The 22315-nt window shown below is 42.3% G+C and overlaps 1 protein-coding gene across 4 annotated transcripts in view; it reads right to left on the reverse strand.

Annotated features, from left to right (window-relative positions):
• The window catches only part of nr5a1 (nuclear receptor subfamily 5 group A member 1), a 58299-nt gene that overhangs the window by 8910 nt on the left and 27074 nt on the right, over positions 1–22315 (reverse strand). For 2 of the 4 annotated variants that reach the window (XM_062959325.1, XM_062959326.1), the window contains exons 4-6: positions 16729–17522; positions 1198–1317; positions 528–675 (exon numbers count right to left, since the gene is read on the reverse strand). In XM_062959325.1, the coding sequence (XP_062815395.1) occupies positions 528–675; positions 1198–1317; positions 16729–17522 (1062 nt within the window). Of the gene's footprint in view, positions 1–527; positions 676–1197; positions 1318–16728; positions 17523–18569; positions 18682–22315 lie in introns of those variants that run through there. The other 2 variants (XM_062959328.1, XM_062959327.1) reach the window with 2 other exon arrangements.

Here is a 22315-nt window from a genome sequence, read left to right on the forward strand (position 1 = left end):
TAAGAACAAAATGAGGTAGAAGACGGAAAACTACGGGCACAGCTGTGAGCTCCTGTAAGATAAGCCAACACAGAAACAGTGGCAGTGGGCCAGCCCAGCCGCTCTCCCTTGGAAGCTGCTATTGCTGTTATTATGTCTAGGAGGAAAGTAGGCGCACAAAGATCTCTGGGTCAAAGGCTGGCAGTAACCTTTGTGGAAGCACCCCAATGCCTCTGGCACGAATCCAGATCGGCAAAGGCTGTCCCGTCCCATATTTAGTGTCCTCCTTCTTGAGCCCATCCTAGTAGCATTGCCACAATAAAAACAAGGGGTCGTCAAAATTCGCAACACTCAGGAAGTCGCTATTCACAAGCTTGTATTCCACCTGAATACCAAATGAAAATATTGATTCCCAAACCACATTCATAAATTACATGATGCATGCATTTGCTTCATTAGGAATAGCCCACATGAAAAAATACAGTATAGGAAAGTGCTCCAAAGGGTCACCAGCGAACCCTCCCTCCCTCCCTGCAACACCATCTTACCGAGGCTGAAGAGGATAAGGAACTTCAGACACACAAACTCCTGCTTGTCCACCTGGAGCGAATGCAAGTGAAGCACCAGCTCCTGAGCTCTCAGCACCAGATTGTTGAGGATAGAACCGGCCTGCGTGGCCACCGTTGACAGATCCACCTGGAGAGGAAGAGGGAAGGAAGTCAACAAGGATCAGGAGCCCCAAAGTGCAAGTCCTGAAGGAAGACCTTCAACCCAATGGAAGCTCTTCAAGATCCATCCAGACAAAATCCTTGCATGTTTGCATCAACTAGACTGGGATCTAGTTGACAAGTCCTCACCTAAAGGAAAGCCCTGAATCAAACTGTTGTGGCCAACACCAACGTAAATGCCACCAACTCAATAGGTCTACACCAGGCATGGGACAACTTCAGTCCTTCGCCAGGTGTTTTAGACTTCAACTCTTACAATTCACAGACATGAATGGCTGGTGTTGTCGAGCACCCTCTACCACTGCAGTTCAATACTAACAAGGCCATTCTTTAACATATCTGAATATGTTATATATGTTATCGTTCATACTTCACGTAACAGCGAATCTGCAATCCTGTCTCCAACACTACGCAGCTGTTTGACTGATTATTTGCTTGACTAGCTCACTTCCTATCCCATCATTCTCGCCATGTGGCACCCAGCTCATACCTCCTGGCCGGTCACCAGCATCATGCTGTGCTCCTTTCCGTACTGCACTTGGCGGAAAATATGGTCAAAAACGAGCAGCTCACTCCAGCAGTTTTGCAGTAACTTCATCTGATCTCCCACCTGGATGGAGGAGAGAAAGAGACAGAAAGCAAAGCAGGTGAGGCCCCTTTTCCTGCCCCTCACATCAATGGCACTTGGAGTCTCATCCAACTCTATACTTCTACTTTTCTAGACCAACACTGCTGGCTGGGCCATAGAAACCCTGGCCTTCCTGGGGCACTTGGGATTTGGAGACCATTTATGTGGGAGATATACCCTAAAGTTGAAGTCCAAAACCAGGTGTTTTGGACTTCAACTCCCACAGTTTCTAACAATTCTTAACTTGCAAACCTGTCCCTCTGAATGCTTTGGAGGTAAGGATTCCACATGCAGTAGAGTCTCACTTATCCAAGATAAACGGGCCGGCAGAACATTGGATAAGTGAAAATCTTCGATAAGGAGGGATTAAGAAAAACGCTATTAAACATAAAATTACATGATGATTTTACAAATTAAGCACCAAAACTGCTTAATGATGTGGCTGCTAAAAAAGCCAATGGGATTCTGGCCTGCATCAATAGGGGAATAGCGTCTAGATCCAGGGAAGTCCTGCTCCCCCTTATTCTATTCTGCCTTGGTCAGACCACACCTGGAATCACACTGTGTCCAATTTTGGGCACCACAGTTGAAGGGAGATGTTGACAAGCTGGAAAGCGTCCAGAGGAGGGCGACTAAAATGATGAAGGGTCTGGAGAACAAGCCCTATGAGGAGCGGCTTAAAGAGATGGGCATGTTTAGCCTGCAGAAGAGAAGGCTGAGAGGAGACATGATAGCCATGTACAAATACGTGAGGGGAAGTCATAGGGAGGAGGGAGGGAGCTTGTTTTCTGCTGCCCTGCAGACTAGGACACAATGGAACAATGGCTTCAAACTACAGGAAAGGAGATTCCACCTGAACATCAGGAAGAACTTCCTCACTGTGAAGGCTGTTCGACAGTGGAACTCTCTCCCCGGGGCCGTGGTGGAGGCTCCTTCTTTGGAGGCTTTTAAGCAGAGGCTGGATGGCCATCTGTCGGGGGTGCTTTGAATGCGATTTCCTGCTTCTTAGCAGGGGGTTGGACTGGATGGCCCATGTGGTCTCTTCCAACTCTACTATTCTATGATTCTATGATTCTATGAAAACATCATGTTTTACAGAGCCTCCGGTGGCCCAGGGGATAAAAGCCTTGTGACTTGAAGGTTGGGTTGCTGACCTGAAGGCTGCCAGGTTCGAATCCCACCCGGGGAGAGCATGGATGAGCTCCCTCTATCAGCTCCAGCTCCATGCGGGGACATGAGAGAAGCCTCCCACAAGGAGGGTAAAACATCAAAAAAACATCCAGGCGTCCCCTGGGCAACGTCCTTGCAGACGGCCAATTCTCTCACTCCAGAAGCAACTCCAGTTGCTCCTGACATGGAAAAAAAATCATGTTTTACAAGAAATTGACAGAAAAAGCCATTGACAGAAAATGTTATGTAGTAAATACTGTATTTATGAATTTAGCACCAAAACATTGCAACATTTACTACGAAAAAAATGACTACTAAAAGGAAGACTGCCTTGGATAATACAGAACCTTGGACGAGTGAGACTCTACTGTATTTTGGGAGCCAAAACAGTTTGTGGAGAGGACCCAGACTTCATGTTGTCGAAGGCTTTCATGGTCGGGATCACAGGGTTGTTGTATGTCTTTCGGGCTGTGTGGCCATGTTCCAGAAGTATTCTCTCCTGACGTTTCGCCCACATCTATGGCAGGCATCCTCAGAGGTTGCCTGCCATAGATGTGGGTGAAACGTCAGGAGAGAATACTTCTGGAACATGGCCACACAGCCCGAAAGACATACAACAACCCTCCGACCCAGACTTCCTCCCCATCTCCAATGTGCCCCAACCTTGTGACACCCCCAAAGGGGACCCTCAGAAGTTTTTTGGGGCAGAGAGCATACAACCTCCCTAAGGTTGTCCATGGCAGAGTTGCAACCAAGACCCAAATAATCTTATCCCACTTGCACACACAAAACAGGGAGCAGGCGTGGAAGAGGAGGGCAGTAAAAGCCACCTTGTTCAAGCTACTCTCTTTTATCACTTCATCGAACCAAGAATCTCCCCCGATTCTTTCACATTGCGCCTCGATGGACGCATCCCCCGGCCGGCCGGCCAAGGGAGGGAAGGGCACAACACGGCCCGTTGTTTGCTGGACAAAAGGAACAGTGTCTCCCGAGAGAGACCGGCTGAAGATGTGGATACAATTTTCCCTCTTTGGAGATACTCTGTCCATCGTAGGAGTGGGAGACGTTGGAGAGAATCTCCCTTAATTCCTTTGGGCAAGGGATCTCTCCGCATCCCCTGGTTTTATTTTTGTCTGTAACACAGACTCACTAGGACAGAATGATCCCGATACTCATTATTTAAGCTCTCTGCTCTGAGAAAATTTCACCAGACTGCCAAAGGGATTTGTAGCTCACAAGGTTTAGTATTTGGATGGAAATACTAAGTGTAATAATAATAATAATAATAATAATAATAATAATAATAATAATAATAATAATAACAACTGTGGGACTTCCGAATCCAGACTGACAAAGTTCTGGAACACAACACACCAGACATCACAGTTGTGGAAAAGAACAAGGTTTGGATAATTGATGTTGCCATCCCAGGTGACAGTCGCATTGATGAAAAACAACAGGAAAAACTCAGCCGCTATCAGGACCTCAAGATTGAACTTCAAAGACTCTGGCAGAAACCAGTGCAGGTGGTCCCGGTGGTGATGGGCACACTGGGTGCCGTGCCAAAAGATCTCAGCCGGCATTTGGAAACAATAGACATTGACAAAATTACGATCTGCCAACTGCAAAAGGCCACCTTACTGGGATCTGCACGCATCATCCGAAAATACATCACACAGTCCTAGACACTTGGGAAGTGTTCGACTTGTGGTTTTGTGAAACGAAATCCAGCATATCTATCTTGTTTGCTGTGTCATACAACGTCGTTGTGTCAATAATAATAATAATAATAACTTTATTTTTATACCCCGCCCCACCTCCCCAAAGGGACTCGGGGCGGCTTACATGGGGCCTAGCCCGATAAAACAATCAATATCAGTAACACGACTATAAAACAATTATACAGTAGAGTCTCGTTTATCCAACGTAAACGGGCCAGCAAAACGTTGGATAAGCGAATACATTGGATAATAAGGAGAGATTAAGGAAAAGCCTATTAAACATTAAATTAGGTTATGATTTTACAAATTCAGCACCAAAACATCATGTTAGACAACACATTTGACAGAAAAATTAGTTCAATACACAGTAATGCTATGTAGTAATTACTGTATTTACAAATGTAGCACCAAAATATCATGATATATTGAAAACATTGACTACAAAAATGTGTTGGATAATCCAGAATGTTGAATAAGCGAGTGTTGGATAAGTGAGACTCTACTGTACCAGTAAAACATCAATAGCAATAAAACAATCGTTAAAATCGGCAAGAAGCATACAAAAAACATACAATATTAAAACAGGAGACTAATTCATAAAATCCAGAACAGAATGTGCCAGTAGAAATGGACAATAAAGTGCAAAATAGCATTGGCAACATCTTAGAAATGGGGGCTATTATAAAATGGGCAGATGGATCAGTCCAACATCAAATTAGGTGTCAAAGGCCTTTTGGAAAAGCCTTTTGGAAGAGCCTTTTGGAAGAGTGTAGGCTGCATTTCAGAGGAAGGAAGAGGCAAAGCCAACTCTGCATATTCCATGCCTAAGCAAACCCTACTAAATACAAACCAATGTACAATTAAAAAGGCATACACTTGCAGAAGAAGACCTTTCCCACTCCCTGCTCCCATCTCCTCCTCCTTTGAAGGGAATCATCCCCATCTCAACACATGCACCCAGGCATGTGTTGTGCCGTCTCTGCCACTGTTGTGTAGAAGCCAACACCTCGGCAGATGCAACAAAAGAAACCGAGAGTGTAACACACAATGAAGATGCAACATGTCGGCCACATTCCGAACATCCACCTACAAGCGTATACACACATGCACCTGCAGTGTGTATGCGTGCGGTTGCCATTGTGTACATGGAAGGAAGGCAGAAGTGCACATATTTGCACAGCAAAGAGCATGCACAAAGCAGCCTGCCTATGGTACGGGAGCAACAACAACAAGAATAACAGTATTGATAATAATATTAAAATGTAATACAATATTATACTAATAATATTAATAATATAATAATATTAAATGTAATGTTACTAATAATATTACCATATAACGATATAGTACAATGTAGTAATTTAATGCTTATATTGTGCTATGCCAGGGGTCCTCAAACTTTTTAAGCAGAGGGCCGGTCCACAATCCTTCAGACAGTTGAGGGGCGGAATTATCATTTGGAAAAAAAAAACGAACAAATTCCTATGCACACTGCACATGTCTTATTTGTAGTGCAAAACAACAACAACAACGATGAAAGAAAAATACAATATTTAAAAATGAAAACAATTTTAACCAACATAAATCTATCAGGATTTCAATGGAAAGTGTGGACCTGCTTCTGGCCAATGAGATAGTCAAGTTAATTAGGATTGTTGTTGTTGTTGTGTGCCTTCAAGTCATGTCAAACTTTGGGCGAGCCTGAGTCTAAAATTATTCATTTATTTATTTACTACATTTATTTACTACATTTATATCCCACACTTCTCACCCCGAAGGGGACTCAGAGCAGCTGTATGTACATACAATATATTATATTATTAGCATAGCACAATATTAGCATTATATATTACTATACATTGAACTATACCACTATATTGTAATATTATATGTAATATATAACATATAATTTAATATTATTATATGGTATTATTATTAGTATTATATTGTATAACATTGTAATATTTTATCAATATTATATGTATATATAATATATTATATTATTAAAACTGATATAAAAATATTATATTATAAAACAGAGGACGGGGGCCAGGTAAATGACCTTGGAGGGCCGCATGTGGCCCGCGGGCCGTAGTTTGGGGACCCCTGTGCTATGCTAACAATATTTTGTATGTACATTTGATTAGTAAGCCGCTCTAAGTCCCCTTCAGGGTGAGAAGAGCGGGATATAAATGTAGTAAATAAATAAATATAAACAAATAAGAATCAGGGAAGGGTGCCCCATGCTTGCGTGGGGTTTGAGCCACACAGACAGAAAAGAAACATTAAGGCAGAGTTTTCTGAGATCCTGGAAGCTTCGATTGGCATCATGGTTGGCAAATAGTGCAAGGAACAACCTCCAGTAGAAGAGCAGTTGTTCTTGATCTTGGGGAACCATCAGAGGAGGACAGTTTGGGATCCTAGCAGGAGAAGAAGAAGCAGGGCTCTTCCGTCCCTATCCTAGCCAACACCAATGGCCAGAACGATGCCCATGGGATAAACACAAGTAGATGTGAGCCCAACAGCACTTTGCTGCTCTTGTTCCCCTGGCAACTGAGGCATATTGCCTTATACACACAGAAGCAAATATACAACTGTATGACTTAGTAGCCCTTGAAAGCATTCTCCACTATGACTTTCTAATCCAGGGATCAGGGGACTCTGGTAGTCCAAGGGTTAGTTTTCTTTCCTGGAAGCTACCTGGATTCTACCCTAATAGAAAGGGAACCAGAAAACAGTGGGAGGCAACTGTTAAACAGTCCACAACCCATGGAAAAGATTAATTTCTGTTCCTTATTGTTTGTTTTTTGGTTTTGGGTTGTTGTCGTTTTGGGCTTTATTTCATGTTAGCCAGAAATGTGATACTCCAAGGGGTTGGGAGGGGAAGGGGACTTGAGGATTCTGGATGAATGGATTTTAATCTTGGACATTTTTAAAATTTTATGTAATGTGATTTTATTTGGTAATGGTATCTGTTTTATATGATTGTAGATTGTTTTATATGAATTGTTGTTTTTACATTGTTTTTAGGCATTGAATTTTTGCCATTTACTGTAAGCCGCTTTGAGTCTCCTCGGAGAGAAAGGCAGGGTAAAAGTGATGTAAATAAATAAAATATATTGAGGGCCATATATGGCCCCAGGTCCAGACCCAGGAGAAAGGGGCTACCTGGACTATCAGGAAAGAAGACCCTTTCCTCCTGCATTTCTGAAGACCTCGCAACAGATTCAAATCTGCTGATAGTGAGGCCATTTGGGTGATGGTGAGGCAACAGCCCCAGAAAAATCGAAAACTGGAGGGAGTTTTGATTATTTTTTTAAACCAACCCAGGAAAGAGTTAATGGTGATAATCATGTGCTGCACCTGCAGAAGACAATTAATTCTTCTTTTTGGTCTGAAAAACACAAGGGAGAAGGTTTCGCAACGGATGTCCCCCTGACCAGTGACCTTTGTGGAGCAAAGCCCCGGAAAAAAAGATCTCCCTGATCAATGACAAGCAATGAAGAGGTGGCTCTTGAGAGGTGCAAATTGTTTTGAAGCCCAGTTAATTTGAGATGGTTGTGGAGGGACCTGGAAAGAGAGAAAGAGAGAGAAAGGACCAGCTCTGGAGTGAAGGAAGATTGTTATGTGCTGTCAGGTTGGTTCTGGCTTGTGGAAACCTATGGATGTGAGATCTCCAAGACATCTTGCTCTTAACATCCTGCTCAGACCTTGCAAAGTCAGGTCAACGGCTTCCTTGACAAGAGCAACTCCTCTGTCCTGACTGCCTTCGAGTTTTTCCCAGCATTATCCTCTTTTCACATTTGAAGCATGGTATATCTTGGACAACAAGTGCAGTCAAATAATATGGCAAGTGAGCAAGAAGATGCAAGGCAGCTTGGACGGCTTGTAATCAAAACCGGACAGTGCTAACAGATGATAAGCTGCCAACGAAGGTCAGAGTAGATATCTTCAACACTACTGTTTAACCGGCAATGTTACACACACCGGAACCATGGGCAATAACAAAGTTAGAAGAGGAAGAACTGGCGGAGATTCAGAGAGCAATGGAAAGAAAGATGTGACAATAAGAGATAAAGACGGCAATAAAAAGCTACATCAAATCTGAGGCAAAAAGAAGATGGACAGGGCATGGAGCACAAACAAGACAACAGATGGACTAATGAATTGGTTACCAAGAAACCACAAGCGATGGGACGAACCAATGATTAAGCTATTCAGCCAGAAATGGAAAAGATAATAATAATAATAATAATAATAATAATAATAATAATAATAAACAAAATCCAGCATATATGTCTTTGTAGCAATAACAATTGCACAAAATGCAGACTGTGCAAGGAAACCAACGAAACCATTGATCATATCCTCAGCTGCTGTAAGAAAATCGCACAGACAGACTACAAACAGAGGCACAACTATGTGGCCCAAATGATTCATTGGAACTTATGCCTCAAGTACCACCTCCCAGCAGCAAAGAAATGGTGGGATCACAAACCTGCAAAAGTCTTGGAAAATGAGCACGCAAAGATACTGTGGGACTTCCGAATCCAGACTGACAAAGTTCTGGAACACAACACACCAAACATCACAGTTGTGGAAAAGAAAAAGGTTTGGATCATTGATGTCTCCATCCCAGGTGACAGTTGCATTGACCAAAAACAACAGGAAAAACTCAGCCGCTATCAGGACCTCAAGATTGAACTTCAAAGACTCTGGCAGAAACCAGTGCAGGTGGTCCCGGTGATGATCGGCACACTGGGTGCCGTGTCAAAAGATCTCATCCGGCATTTGGAAACAATAGACATTGACAAAATTATGATCTGCCAACTGCAAAAGGCCACCCTGCTGGGATCTGCACGCATCATCCGAAAATACATCACACAGTCCTAGATGCTTGGGAAGTGTTCGACTTGTGATTTTGTGATACAAAATCAAGCATATCTATCTTGTTTGCTGTGTCATAATAATAATAATAATAATAATAATAATAATAATAATGATAATAATGATAATAATAATAATACACCACACAGTCCTAGACACTTGGGAAGTGTTCGACTTGTGATTTTGTGATACAAAATCAAGCATATATATCTTGTTTGCTGTGTCATAATAATAATAATAATAATAATAATAATAATAATAATAATAATAATAATAATAATAAACAAAATCCAGCATATATGTCTTTGTGGAAATAACAATAATAACAACAATTTTATTTCTTGCCCGCCTCTCCTCACAGCTCAAGCACAGGATCATATATTTTGGCAAATGGTAGATTTGCGTGAAGCTCAAAGGAGTGGATGAACTATAAATCGGATAGGATAGGATACTCAGTTGAGTCATTCTGGGTTCTAGTGAATGGTTTAGGCTTCATTTGCTCTTGGATCCAATGCTATGTGCCTTCAAATCACTTCCAACTTATTGCAAAGGCAAACCTATCACAGGATGATCTTGGCAAGATTTCTTCGTGGTCAAGAACATATGACTTGCTTACAGTCACCTGGTTGGTTTGGATGGCCCAGCAGGGATTCATACCTGGCTTTTCAATATCCCACCCAACCCTCAAACTACCACACTGCGTTGGCTCTCTTTGCCTGTTGCTGCCAGATATTTTATACTGTAAGACAATTACCTTCTAAGGGTCCTGGCTCAGGAGGGAAATCAGGCAGAAAAACTCAGTCTCGTGAGAGATGCAAAAAGCAAAGTTTATTTTCACCCCAGCTGTGAAAAACCCCAAAAGGTTTGTGCTTGCAAATGGCTGCCGCAACATGTTCGCAGCAAACATAGAATGTATACCTTTTGCTTATCTAAAATTGACCAATGGCTGAGGGTCTTCCTCACCTTCCACACCCACTTGGCATAAGTGATACCTGCGACCTCACTTGTTGATTTCAAGCTAACTTTTGGTCTTGGAACTTTCTGGAGAAAGGCACCAGCTCACAGGAAGGCAGGGGCATATGCAGAGGCAAAGCTACATAGGCAATAGTTTACTGCAGGGGTCCCCAAACTAAGGCCCGGGGGCCGGATGAGGCCCTCCAAGGTCATTTACCTGGCCCCGCCCTCAGTTTTATAATATAATATTTTTATATCCGTTTTAATAATATAAAATATTGTATATACATATAATATTGATAATAATCTTATGTTATACAATATAATACTAATAGTAATATCATATAATAATATTAATTATCTGTTATATATTACATATTATATAATAGTATAGTGGTATAGTTCAATATAGTAATATATAATGCTAATATTGTGTTAAGCTAATAATATAATATATTGTATGTACATATAGCTGCTCTGAGTCCCCTTCGGGGTGAGAAGGGTGGGATATAAATGTAGTAAATAAATGCAATAAATAAATAACTAATTTTAGACTTAGGCTTGGCCAAAGTCTGACATGACTTGAAGGCACACAACAGCAACAACAACAATCTTAATTAACTTGACTATCTCATTGGCCAGTAGAAGGTCCACACTTTCCATTGAAATCCTGATATGTTTATGTTGGTTAAAATTGTTTTCATTTTTAAATATTGTATTGTTCGTTCATTGTTGTTGTTGTTGCACTACAAAGAAGACATGCGCAGTGTGCATAGGAATTTGTTTGGATTTTTTTTTTTCAAATGATAATTCGGCCCCTCAACAGTCTGAAGGATTGTGGACCGGCCCTCTGCTTAAAAAGTTTGGGGACCCCTGGTTTACTGTTTGCTGGCTTATGGTCCCTTCATTACCAGCCATGTTATTCAGCACGATCCATAGAAATGAAGATAAGGAAACCTGGTGTGCGTCCAAGTGCATGCACACATGGCTTGGAGAGGCAGCTAGGAATGCAACAATTGCATGGGGAAGGGGCAAGGAGGGGGGTGGCACAATTATTTGGTGGAGAGCAAAGGTGTCACCTTGACAATTGAGAAGGGAACATGACAATCAGAAACCTTTCACAAGTGGAAGGTGTTAATAACAAGCTAACCACCTTTGGATACTACATAGTGGACCTCTCAACCATCTCATCCCCCCCCCCCCCACAAAGGATCCAGAAAGTCTTACAGTAGGCAGACAAGCAAGAAACACAAGGTACAGCTTTAATGGTCTACCTAACACAAAACTTTTCCTAATTGATCTCTTTGCATGAATCATAGAATCCTACCCTGTTTCCCCTAAAATAAGACATCCCCAGAAAATAAGACCTAGTAGAGGTTTTGCTGAATTACTAAATATAAGGCCTCCCCTGAAAGTAAGACCTACAAAGTTTTTGTTTGGAAGCATGCCCGCCAAACAGAACACCAGAACATGCAGGATCGGTAAATGTATGTACCAGAGTGTTGTACATGGAAATAATGGTCGTAACAAGAAATTCTTGATAGGATTCATAGTTTGGTTATGCTGGTTTATGATGACAACTACTGTACAGTATATAATAAATGTTCATTTTTTTTGTCCAACAATAAATGTGAATTATTCTTCATGGAAAAATCAGACATCCCCTGAAAATAAGACCTAGAGCATCGTTGGGAGCAAAATTAATATAAGACACTGTCTTATTTTCAGGGAAACATGGTAGGATCGTAGATAATAGAGTTGGAAGAGACCACATGGGCCATCTAGTCCAGCATTGGTCTAATTGCCCTCTTGACATCGGTTCGCATCTCGTCCTCCCCATCCTCAGGGTGCAGCTGGACTGGAAACACATTTAACTCCCCAGATATATGGTTTCATTCAAGGGCCAGTAATTCTGTCAGTCGGGGCGCTGACAAACGAGAGCTCTCGCCTGCCAATCTGGGCCCACAAGAGTGATGGGTCGCCGTTCCCGTGGTGTCAGCCGGCCAGAGAGTTACAGGCTCCGCTGGCCTTCGGGAGGCAAGATAATAACAAGACGGCCAGGCCGGGGAGGGGTGGGCCGGGGAATTGGAGGGGTCGCCCGCTTGTTTATGGAGGGAGAGGTGTGCAGCGAGGGCAGGAGAGAGCCGGGAGGTCAGCGCCGGCCCCCATAAATACCCGCTATAAGTGAGCAGAGATGAGATGTGTCAAGAAGCTGGCGGGAAGATTTGCGACAAGGGAAGAATGGATTGCGCCCCAGCTGTCCCCGGCTTCGGGACACAGCGTCCTTTTTCAGCCGCGGGATTTAATATAAAATTTCATAAACCCGGTCAAAACCTAGGATACAGCAAGAGCGTCCAATGCTTTGGTCAATTCTCCACTTTTAAGGAAATTATTCACAGTCCCTCTTAAGGAAAAGTTGGGGCACAAATAAAATACAAGAGTACAGTAAATGATGTATTTCAGAACAGACCTTTGTGGTCACTATCCATGTGCAGGATTTTCTTGTTAGGATTGGCACTGAATAGCCTTGCAGCTTCAAAGCCTTTGGAAGCTCCTTCTTTGGATGGCCATCTGTCAGGGGTGCTTTAAATGCGATTTCCTGCTTCTTGGCAGGGGGTTGGACTGGATGGCCCATGAGGTCTTTTCCAACTCTACTATTCTATGATTCTATGATTCTAAGCCTGGCTGCATCCTGCCTGGGGGAATTTTTTATTGGGAGTTGTGTCAATGCTTGTCCAGCTTGATTCAATGCTAATCAATGCTAAGAGTTCTTTCTCCCTCCCTGGACATTATTCCAGAGATATATAAACACCACTTGCCTAGTTTCCAACAGACCTCACAACCTCACAAAGGATTTCCCCAGGTAGGAAGCAGCCAGGCTTTGAAGCTGCAAGGCTATTCGATGCTAATCAAGCTGGCCAATGATAACATCCACACTTCTCCCACCGTGGACATCATTCCACAGGTATATAAACCCCACGTGTCTCATTTCCAACAGACCTCACAACCTCACAAAGGATTTCCCCAGGTAGGAAGCAGCCAGGCTTTGAAGCTGCAAGGCTATTCAATGCTAATCAAGCTGGCCAATGACAACATCCACACTTCTCCCACCGTGGACATCATTCCACAGGTATATAAACCCCACATGCCTAGTTTCCAACAGTCCTCACATCTCTGATGATACCTGTCATAGATGTGGGCGAAACAGCAGGAGAGAATGCTTCTGAAACATGGACAGACAGCTCGGAAAACACACAAGGCCATGAAAGCCTTCGACAACACACCTAGTATTTGTTGGCAGTCTCCCATCTAACCAGAGCTAACATGGTTTCACCTCCAAGATCAGATTGGACCTGGTGCCATTAGGGTAAATATAATATGTAAAATGCTAATATTGTATTTACTGTGGTATTGGAAACCGCCCTGAGTCCTTTGAGAAGATAAGGACTGGAAATGAGTTACAAATAATACAAATAAAGTATTACCATTATTATTATTATTATTATTATTATTATTATTATTATTATTATTTATTAGCGACATTTATATCCCGCCCTTCTCACCCTGAAGGGGACTCAGGGCGGCTTGCAAGTTATATTTACACACAATATATTATATTATTGGCATAGCACAATATTAGCATTATATGTTACTATATTGTACTATACCACTATATTGCAATAATAATAATAATAATAATAATAATAATTTATTATTATTATTATTATTATTATTATTATTATTATTATTATTATTATTATTCTACTGCCATGGCATTCTGCATTGCAATGAAGCACTAGAGCTCCTTAAAAAGCAAATCCTAGGACCCGGTAGGGTGGATGGATGGATGGATGGCAGCCAAAGTGGAATCATAGCACCTCAGTTGTGAAAGGAGAAGCTGAAAGAGAGCATTTGTGGCTTCCGTACTGCCAGGACTGCTTTTCTGCAAATTCTAGTGCTAAGGACTGGCCTTGAAAACAGGTGCAGAAGATGAACCTGACACCCCACGCACACAGAGACAATTCCTGTGCTGGAAATCCATTTTATTTACCATCACGTGGAAGACCGACTCTGAAAGAACTGCCTCAAATCTAAGTATAATACCTAGTTCCTATGAAACATATAGTACAGAGATAATGTTGCAGGTTTTTGAGTAATTATATTGGACTACCGCCGATTTCTGAGCCTGAATATATTGCACAAGATTTCCCTAGCCTAAAATGATACATTTTAATATATTGGGTTTATGGTTCCCGTCCCCTTGATCTGGTCATGTAAGTGTGATTTATTGTTATAATTGTATTATTTTACTTTGTTTAATAACGTGTATTATGTTGTTATGTAATGTTTGTGTTGCTTTTATTACTGTAAACCGCCCTGAGTCCCATCCGGGAGATAGGGCAGTATATAAATAAAGTATTATTATTATTATTATTATTATTATTATTATTATTATTATTATTATTATTATTATTCCCTGCTTTGCAAATATTTAAAATAATTAATAAATAATATTTTTTTGGGGATGGGAGGAGTGCAGGGTGTTTTAAACCTCGCCCCTTTATTGGTCTGAATGATTTAGCTGCAGTTTGAATTTTCACACAAAAAGGGAACTGGGAACAAGAAAGCAACCTGGGCTCGCCTTGAAATAAAATATTTGGCCAAACAAATAGACATCTAAGGATTGAATGGCAGAAAAAACAGGTCCGGCTTCAGGCTAGTCGTCCTTCCCGCTCACCTGATCCTTATATTGTCCGGGTTTGGAAATGAGTTACGCACATGGATTGCCGAGGATGGCAGTTTTATACTCTTCCCGAGGAGGAAGCAAGTGGGGAGAGGTTTAGCGGGACAATATAAAAGCCAGAGTTCATTTAACACGCAAGCCCAGGCGGCCGCATTTTATGGCTCAGGGAAAGGATGGGGGAGATGCACACCAAGGAGATTCGTATTTCTATTTGCTCCTCATTCTCCCCTCTTTGGAAGGACTTTATAGGTCTTAGGAAAGATCAGAGCATTCTTGGGGATCCATTGTTGAATTATTGCCATCTGGCAGGCAGTACAGGGTGACAAAGACAAGGACAAACAGACCGAGAGGCAGCTTTTATCCCAGAGCTGTACCTATATTGAACTCCATGGCTTTGCATAGATGTGGCATTGGGGGCTGTGCGGTGGTGGTGGGAGTGTGAAGAGATGGGTGTGTTGTTTTGTGGTGTGTGTTGGGGAAGGCATTTAATTTCATTCTGCAATAGAACCATGACAATAAAGCTATTCTATTCTATTCGAATGTATTTGTGTATATACCTGGTATTGCTTGAGTGTCATTGGGGCCACTGCCTGCCTGCCTACTTTCTCCCTTCTCCAGCTCTGAGAAAGAAGGCCTTCCATGCAATGTCTTATTATCGCCATCTGGCAGACAGTACAGGGTGACAAAGACAAGGACAAACAGACTGAGAGGCAGCTTTTATCCTAGAGCTGTAACTATATTGCACTCCATGGCTAATAATAATAGTAATAATAATAATAATAATAATAATAATAATAATAATAATAATAATAATAAGGTGACAGTTGCATTGACGAAAAACAACAGGAAAAACTCAGCCGCTATCAGGACCTCAAGATTGAACCGCAATGACAATGTGCAATGTCAATAAAGTTATCTATCTATCTCTCAAGTGTTTTGTACCTCAGCTCCCAGAGTTACGGACCCTTGGACAACAACAATGGAGTCCCCTAGGTGTAAAGCAACCAGGCTTTGAAGCTGCAAGGGAATTCAATGGTATTCTAGTTGGATAACAATGGAGTACCTTAGGTATGAAGGGGAGATTTCTTGCGTATGCACAGAGTTTATTTTTGGGGATTTTTCTGACCTTGTCTCTGTTTTCTTTCTGGGTTTTTTTTATGATCACTCCTTGGAAAGTGATGAGTATTGTGGCCAAAATTGGTGTGATTTGGCCCAGTGGTTTTGTTGTTAACTCGGTCCTAATTACGCACATTACATTTTTATATATATAGATAGACTAGCTATGCATGGCCACGCCCGGCAAAGTGGTGGTGGTATGGGTTAAAAATTGTTGTGTAATTTTTATTTGACTTTATTTGCATTTTTAAATTAATTTTATTGTAAGTTATATTTTTATTTATTGTATTTTATTATTTTCTTGTACTATTTTTAGTTATTTTCTGTTATTATAGTATTTTATTGTATTATTTTTTTAGTGTTTTTTATTATTTTTTATTGGGTTGCTAGGAGACCAAGTTGGAGGAGCTTAGCCTTCTAACTGGCAGCAATTGGATAAAAGCAATTATTCCTCTCTCTCTAATTAGGACTTTATTTTTCTTTTCTTTTTGTTGTATCAACCTAGAGGCGTGGGTGATGGGTCGTGTTGTCAAATTTCGGGGTTGGGGGGCCTGTAGTTTTGTTGTTTTGTGCGTCGCCATGATGCCATCACTCTTTTATATATATAGAAGAAGATTGTTGGGCTTGGTCTCCATGTGAGCTGGGGCAGGATCCAAGAATAAAGTAGTTATTATTATTATTATTATTATTATTATTATTATTATTATTATTATTATTGGACAAGCTGGCTAGGGCTCCTGGGAGTCAGAGTCCCAAATACCTGGAAAGCCAGATGTCGTGCACCCGGCGCCCCTTGCTCACCTCCAGCTCCTTGAAGAAGAGGCAGCTGCGGGCCCATTCCACGATGGCGAAGAGGGTCTGGTCAGCCATGCGGCAGAGGAGGCCAAAGGTGTTGAGCTTCTCGGGGCGGCTCTTGCCCTGCTCCTGCTGGAGACAGCTCAGGATGCGGCCCTTGACCTGCACCTCGTCGGGTTCCAGCTGCAGCAGCTTCAGGATGACCTCAGGCACCTCGGGGGCCGGGGCGGCTGGGGACGATGGGCCTCCTTCTCCTCCTCCGGGGAAGGCCTCAGGGTACGGGTAAGCCGGGGCCGCCGCTTCGTGGGGATGTGCCGCGTACGGGTCCGGGAACTCGGACTTGATGGCCCGGCTGGCGAAGGGCGGAGGGTAGGGGAAGCCCGAGAGCGCGACCCCGTGGCCGGCCAAAGTGGGCGTCCCGTATGGGCTGCGCTCATAATCGACGGGCGTCATCGCTGAAGCGCTGGTGCCGATGTTGATGGGCGGCGGTGGCGGAGGCCCTTTGGAGGACGACACCACCCCGGGATGATGGTGGTGGTGGTGAGGGTGGTGGTGGTGGTGGTGGTGATGTGCCAAGGCATGGAGGGAGGCCGGGAGGGCACTGCTGTAGTCTGCCGCCTGCGCCGGGGAGACGACCGAGGCCACAGAAGGAGGCGGTGGAGGAACAACCACAGCCGCCCCTTCCAGCTTGAAGCTATTGGCACGAATGAGGGCCTTCTTCTGCTGCTTCAGCGCCCGGTCACGCTTGTACATGGGGCCAAACTTGTTGCGTCCACCCCGCATGCGATCTGCCCGAACAGCTAGAAAGAAAAGAAGGGAGACAGAAGAGAAAAGCAGGGTCAAAGGAGAGGTAGAGAGAGAGAGCTGTGTGTGTCAGCAACCACAATCTATCATAGAATAATAGAGTTGGACGAGACCACATGGGTCATCTAGTCTAACCCCTGCCATGCAGGAAAAGCACTATCAAAGCACCCCTGACAGAAGGCCACCCAGCCTATGTTTAAAATTTTCCAAGGAAGGAGCTTCCACCAGACTCCAAGGCAGAGAATTCCACTGTTGAACAGCTTGTACGGTCAAGAAGTTCTTCCTAATGTTCAGGTGGAATCTCATTTCCTGTCATTTGAACCCATGGCTCCATTGAGTCCTAGCTCCCTCTTCCTTGTGACATCCTTTCACATGTGTATACATGGCTCTCATGTCTTCCCTAGTGGTGCAATGAGTTAAAACCTGACTTGAAGGTTAAGTTGCCAGTTCGAATCTGGGGAGAGCACGGATGAGCTCCTTTTGTCATCTCCAGCTCCCCATTGTGGCACTTGAAGTCCAAAACACCCAGTGGGCCCAAGTTTAGTGGTTGAGCAAGTTCCCGGACTAGAAGGATGTCTGCGTTGAATGCCAGGCTGCCCACAGCTTCTCAAATCCGGCTGTAAGCTTCGAGAGCTTTGCATAACGCTGGATGTGCCCACCCATGTGTCATCCAGAAGAACCTCTTGCGGCATGTCATCACTTGCACACTGCTGCAGCACATCATGTACAGAACAAGCTGTACATGGAACATAGTTGGCCCTACAAACCATTTGGGAGGAGCCTCCTGCCAACCAAGGGATGGGTGACCCAATGGTCCCACACTCTGCTCAGCCCCAAATCAAGAAAACTTAGACATCTTTTCTCCAAGACTAGAGAAGCCTCTTAGACGTAGGTGCGGCCAATGGTCGGTAAGTCCTACTCCAAACAAAGCAAGATGTTTGGGATACAAGGCTGAAACATGGAGGAGTTGACGTCCCAATCAACTGGAGAGCTGAAGGTTCCCCTTCCCCAGTTCCCACTGGGTAACATCCACATCTACATACACATACAATCCTGTTTAAAAAGACAGTTCCTCTTGGTATCTCCTCGGCTCAAGGTGTTCTCAAGGTCAGTGCTAGACCCAGCTGCTTCTGCCTTCATATTTAAAAGGAGACAAGCCTTGACCAGGACTGCAAAAGGGAGGCACGGATTGCATGCATACTTAGGACCCTTCCACACAGCCATATAACCCAGAATACCAAGTCAGATCATCCACAAGACCTGCTTTGAACTGGATTATCTGAGCCCACACTGACATATCATCCAGTTCCATGTGGATTTTATACAGCTGTGTGGACCCTTTCTACACTGCCATATAAAATCCAGATGATCTGCTTTCAAGTGGATTATATAGCAGTGTGGACTCATATAATCCAGCTCAAATAATGTGAATTATCTGGTTTGATAATCCAGATTATATGGCAGTGCAGAAGGCGCCTTAGAAATACTGTATTATTGTTCATTCACTTGTTGGAAATTTTGGTTATTTCGAAAGGTATCAGGAACACTATTCTCATATCCCAGGGTAGTAGTAGTAGTAATAATAATAATAATAATAATAATAATAATAATAATAATAATAATAAATAAAGTGTTTGACTTGTGATTTTGTGATATGAAATCCAGCATATCTATCTTGTTTGCTGTTTCATAATAACATAATAATTTATTTCATTTCTCATGTCAGAAGTGAACCGAAGGTACAAGTTGTAATGGATTTGCAAACATAGAGATTTTTAAAGAAATAATAATAATAATAATAATAATAATAATAATAATAATAATAATAATAATACTTTATTCTTGTATCCTGCCCCATTTCCCCAGGGGGACTTGGGTATTATTATTAATAAGAATTATTATTATTATTATTATTATTATTATTATTATTATTATTATAACTACTACTTTATTCTTGTATCCTGACCCATCTCCCCAGGGGGACTTGGGTACTATTAATAACAACAACAACAACAACAACTACTACTACTACTACTACTACTTTATTCTTGTATCCTGCCCCATCTCCCCAGGGGGACTTGGGTATTATTATTATTATTATTATTAATAACTACTTTATTCTTGTTTCCCACCCCATCTCTCACATGGGGACCAAGCCCAACAATATAATAATAAACTTTATTTTTATATCCCTCCCCATCTCCCCGAAGGGACTCGGGGCGGCTCACAACAGGGACAAGCCCGAACAACAACAACATATTTAACATAAACTTAAAACATTCCAACAATACACAAAATAAAATAATGGACAAATACATTAAAATCCAAGCAGATAAAATCAGAGTAATTAAAAGCAATATACAATAAATATACAATAAAATACAACAATATAAAATACATATCAGTCACAACAAGTTAATATACCAAAAATTATAAAACACAACATCGTAAAATAAAAATGTAGCCAGTTGCCCTTCTTACTGCAAAAAATATTTTAATTTAACATTTGGAAAAATATTGTTTACCTTTCTTACTGGTTTAAGTTGTAAAGAAACGGCCATATAACGGCCATATCCCTGGCCCTGACATTCCTATACTAAAGTTTGCTTGGCCCTCGGGTAACTAAAGGTTGGACCACACTGAATTAGACCATTCGGTATATATTTATACATTGTGAGCTAGTTTGTAGAACTCACTGGTTTATTGCCTGGAATATAGGTCAAGCTTGCAAACTCGCTCCCATCCTAGAAATAAGAGTATTGTGTACAGTCAGGGGCACAAATGAAAGCCCCAATATTTTGGCTTTCGGGATCCAGGACAAGAGTATCTAGATTTGATTGCAGAATGAGGCGTTTTGTCTTCTTTTTGGACCCAAGACAATTCTGGCTATCCCTCAGAGCCCCCCACACACAAACACACACATATCAAGAAACAAACATACAAATCCAGGCCTCGGCAGTGCCTCCCTATTTCCCCCTCTCCTTTCTGCAAAGGAATTTGCTTCCACTTTCTATTGTTCCGAGCCAAGGAGTTCTTGCCTCCTACACATGCAACCCGCAGGCAGCAACAACCCCAAACTTAGAATTTTCACCATCAGAGAAAAAATAACATAATGTTTCTAAACCTGGGGGTTGGGACCCCTGGGGGGGGTCACAAGGGGGGGTTCAGAGGGGTCACCAAAGACCAGTATTTTCTGTTGGTCACGGGGGTCTGGGAAGTTTGGCCCAATTCGATCATTGGTTTGATTGTAAGTGAACTATAAATCCCAGCAACTACAACTCCCAAGTTTCAAGATCTATTTTCCCCAAACTCCACCAGTGTTCAAATTTGGACATATTGATTATTGGTGCCAAGTTTGGTCCATATCTATTATTGTTTGAGTCCACAGTGCTCTCTGGATGTAAGTGAACTATACATCCTAGCAACTACAATTCCCAAATGCAGTCTATTTTTCCCAAACTCCACCAGTGTTCAAATTTGGACATATTGATTATTGGTGCCAAGTTTGGTCCATATCTATTATTGTTTGAGTCCACAGTGCTCTCTGGATGGAGGTGAATTATACATCCCAGCAACTACAATTCCCAAATGCCAAGGCCTATTTTCCCCAAACTCCACCAGTGTTCAAATTTGGACATATTGATTATTTGTGCCAAGTTTGAACCATATCTATTATTGTTTGAGTCCACAGTGCTCTCTGGATGGAGGTGAATTATACATCCCAGCAACTACAATTCCCAAATGCCAAGGCCTATTTTCCCCAAACTCCACCAGTGTTCAAATTTGGACATATTGATTATTTGTGCCAAGTTTGAACCATATCTATTATTGTTTGAGTCCACAGTGCTCTCTGGATGGAGGTGAATTATACATCCCAGCAACTACAATTCCCAAATGCCAAGGCCTATTTTCCCCAAACTCCACCAGTGTTCAAATTTGGACATATTGAGTATTTGTGCCCAGTTTGGTCCATATCTATCATTGTTTGAGTCCACAGTGCTCTCTGGACATAGGAGAACTACAACTCCAAAACTCAAGGTCAATACCCATCAAACCTTTCCAGTATTTTCTGTTGGCCATGAGAGTTCTGTGTGCCAAGTTTGGTTCAATTCCATCATTGTTGGGAGTTCAGAATGCTTTTTGATTGTGGGTGAACTATACATCCCAGCAACTACAATTCCCAAATGCCAAGGCCTATTTTTCTCAAACCCTACCAGTGTTCACATTTGGGCATATTGAGTATTGGTGCCAAGTTTGGTCCAGATTCATCCTTGTTTGAATCCACAGTGGTCTCTGCATGGAGGTGAACTACAACTCCCAAACTCAAGGTCAGTGCCCACCAAACCCTGTTGGTTATGGAAGTTCTGTGTGCAAAGTTTGGTTCAATTCCATCGTTGGTGGAGTTCAGGATGCTCTTTGATTGTAGGTGAACTATACATCCCGGCAACTACAAATCAATCCCACCCCCAACCCCACCAGTATTCAAATTTGGACATATCAAATATTTGTGTCAAATTTGGTCCAGTGAATGAAGATACATCCTGCATATCAGATATTTACATTACGATTCAAACAGTGATGAAGTAGCAATGGAAATAATTTTATGGTTGGGGGCCACCACAACATGAGGGGTGACAGCATTAGAAAGGTTGAGAACCACAGGCCAACATCCAATGAGGAAACAAGAACTTAAATATCTAACTCAAGCACAAGCAAACTGTGGCCCTCAAGGTGTTGTGGACTTCAACTCTGGCTGTTAGGAGTGGTGGGAGTTGAAGTCCAAAACACC

Source organism: Anolis carolinensis, unplaced genomic scaffold (genome assembly GCF_035594765.1).
Source record: "Anolis carolinensis isolate JA03-04 unplaced genomic scaffold, rAnoCar3.1.pri scaffold_7, whole genome shotgun sequence".
NCBI lineage: Eukaryota > Metazoa > Chordata > Lepidosauria > Squamata > Dactyloidae > Anolis > Anolis carolinensis.